A 2,500-nucleotide genomic window follows, 5' to 3' on the forward strand; every position below is an offset into this window, starting at 1 on the left:
GCAACAACAAAAGAAAACAACAAAAAATAATAGAGCTGAAATAACAACGACACAAACCATTAGACATTATGGTTAACAACAACTACAAAACTAGCAACATCATCAACAACAACAACATTGCACGTAGTATCGACACTAATCATCAACAAAAACAACGACAACAAAAACACTCAGATATTAGTCGTATAAATGGCACTTAACAACGAAATGCTCTTTATAACGTAATCCCGAGTGAGTTATGCCCGGGATTACAACCCCCCACCCCCCACCCCACCCCACACCCCAACGAACATCCAAATATCCCGGGATTATAACGTCTGCAAAAGCCATTCAGCTCATCCGGTGGGTTGAGGGAGGGGAAGGGGGGGGGAAGGGGAGGAGGAGGGGGAGGAGGAGGAGGATGGAAGGGGGACAAGGAGAGGGAAGGGAGAGGAAAGGAGAGGAAGGGAGGCTGGGAAAGGAGAGAGAGAGAGAGAGAGAGAGAGAGAGAGAGAGAGAGAGAGAGAGAGAGAGAGAGAGAGAGAGAGAGAGAGAGAGAGAGAGAGAGAGAGAGAGAGAGAGAAACAGAGGGACAGAGAAAGAATAATAGAAAAAGAGAGTGAGAAAGAGAATGAAAGAGAGAGAGAAAGAAAGATGGAAAGAGAGAGAAAGAGAAAGAAAGACAGACAGACAAAGAGACAGCCAGCCAGACAGACAGACAGATAAACAGATAAACAGAGAGCGTGACAATACAAGACAACAGTAAACACACCTCCATCTATTAGTTTCTAGTTGAGCTTATGTGAGCGATACCATCTCCTATTTTCCAAGTTTCTTTTCAGGACAATATCGCCTCCAAGCTGCTGTTGGTCTCGAGTCAACCATCTTTTTTAGTTCAGGCAATGTTCTCTCTTTTAAAGGCTGATACTAAAATAGATTTTTTTTCTCTCTCTTACTTCTTTTGTTTTTAGATGTCTCTTCTCTCGTTGAGTCATTATGGACGGAGGTTTCACCAGTAAAAGTCTGGGTTAGAAAATTATAAAAAAATGTTTTATTAATCTGCCATAGAAATGTACAACACTCAAGAAATAGAGATCTCTACAGCCCTTCCGTCACCGAGCGACGCTTGTCTCCAGCTCGTTAGTGTGGCGTGACACTTGCCACTCACGGTGCCTCGTCACTACCGGCGGCGAGGTGCCAGCCGGTGCCACGTGCAGCGCTGCTGGCTCTTGGGCACGCGGGTGCAAATACCCGTCGAGCTCCGTCGCCGCTGCGAGGAAATCAAGTGAAACATAGGCACACAGTTCTCATTTGCTTGTATACTTGTTGTTTGCGCACGTACACGCATACACGCACACACGCACGCATGCTCTCTCTCTCTCTCTCTCTCTCTCTCTCTCTCTCTCTCTCTCTCTCTCTCTCTCTCTCTCTCTCTCTCTCTCTCTCTCTCTCTCTCTCTCTCTCTTTCTTTCACACACACACACGTCACACATTTTCACGCGTATGTAAATGCAATATACTTACACAAAAGAAAAAAGACGAGATGGTATTATATATATATCTAACAGTAATGTACTCAGTCTATAGCTACAGTTCTTATAATAATTCGGATGGTGTTACCGTGTAGACATGGTGTGAACAAATGAAGTCTTAACATTATGCAGTTGCTACGTGTGTCAGGGTCTGTTAATGGCTGGTTGGAAGTCGGTACCTCGGGGGAAACACCACGGGGACGAGGCCGCTCCTTGCCAGTGGCGGCCGGCGATTTCTTTCCCAAGACGGAGGGACGGCAGAAGGGGAAGGATCTTCTCGGACAGGCTACATGTCTCGCCTCCTCGCTCCTCACTCTCCTCGTCGCCTTCTCGTTTCGTCTTTTAAAACCCCCGTCTTCTCTCCCCTTACTACCCTTCCTCCACCCCCCTCTCCTCCATTCCCCTCACTCCTTCCCCTTTGCATTACGACATTGTCCCCATTCTTGCCTCGCGCTCAAATTCAATTGTGACTCTCGACTCTGAAATAGATTATCGGTTTCTTCCCACGTTGCTTAGGGTGCAGGGGACTTCCAGGCTTCCAAGCTTTGAAGCTTCCAGGCTTTGAGGTTTCCAGGCTTTAAGGCTTCCAGGGTCTCGGGCTTCCAGGTGTATATATACACATCCCCAGACCTTATGCTTGAGGCTTTGTGGTCATCTACCGAGGAAGGATTGTCGGAATATGTACAAAGGCTTCCTTATGTCCGAACGCGCGCGCGCAAAGGCTTCCAAAGTAAAAGACAAGTGAACTAAACGTCGCAGCTTCGCCCGCAGCAAGGCAAGGAAGTTGGGGGAACTTTGAGGTAAGATCCTTGATCCTTTGGCTCAGTTCATCTCGAAGAGGGTTGTCGAGCTTAATCTACACCTACTTCGATTGCTCCGCCTCTCGGCATTCGTGTCGCCCGCTGGTCGTGGGAGGTCGTGGCGGGAGAGGCGGCCGCTGGTCGTGGGAGGTCGTGGCAAGATAACGAGGGGAGTCTGAGCTCCTCTAG

The 2,500-nt window shown here is 48.1% G+C and overlaps 1 protein-coding gene across 1 annotated transcript in view; it reads right to left on the bottom strand.

The window, feature by feature from the left end:
• Positions 1–2,023: 2,023 nt before the first annotated feature.
• Positions 2,024–2,500, bottom strand: part of LOC119597122 (nephrin-like) — a 155,042-nt gene continuing 154,565 nt past the window's right edge. Inside the window, exons 27-28 of the mRNA XM_037946611.1 lie at positions 2,378–2,500; positions 2,024–2,166 (exon numbers count right to left, since the gene is read on the bottom strand). The exon at positions 2,378–2,500 is cut by the window's right edge and continues 184 nt beyond it. Of these exons, the coding sequence (XP_037802539.1) occupies positions 2,024–2,166; positions 2,378–2,500 (266 nt within the window). The remainder of the gene's footprint in view (positions 2,167–2,377) is intronic.

Source organism: Penaeus monodon, chromosome 38, assembly GCF_015228065.2.
Source record: "Penaeus monodon isolate SGIC_2016 chromosome 38, NSTDA_Pmon_1, whole genome shotgun sequence".
Lineage (NCBI taxonomy): Eukaryota > Metazoa > Arthropoda > Malacostraca > Decapoda > Penaeidae > Penaeus > Penaeus monodon.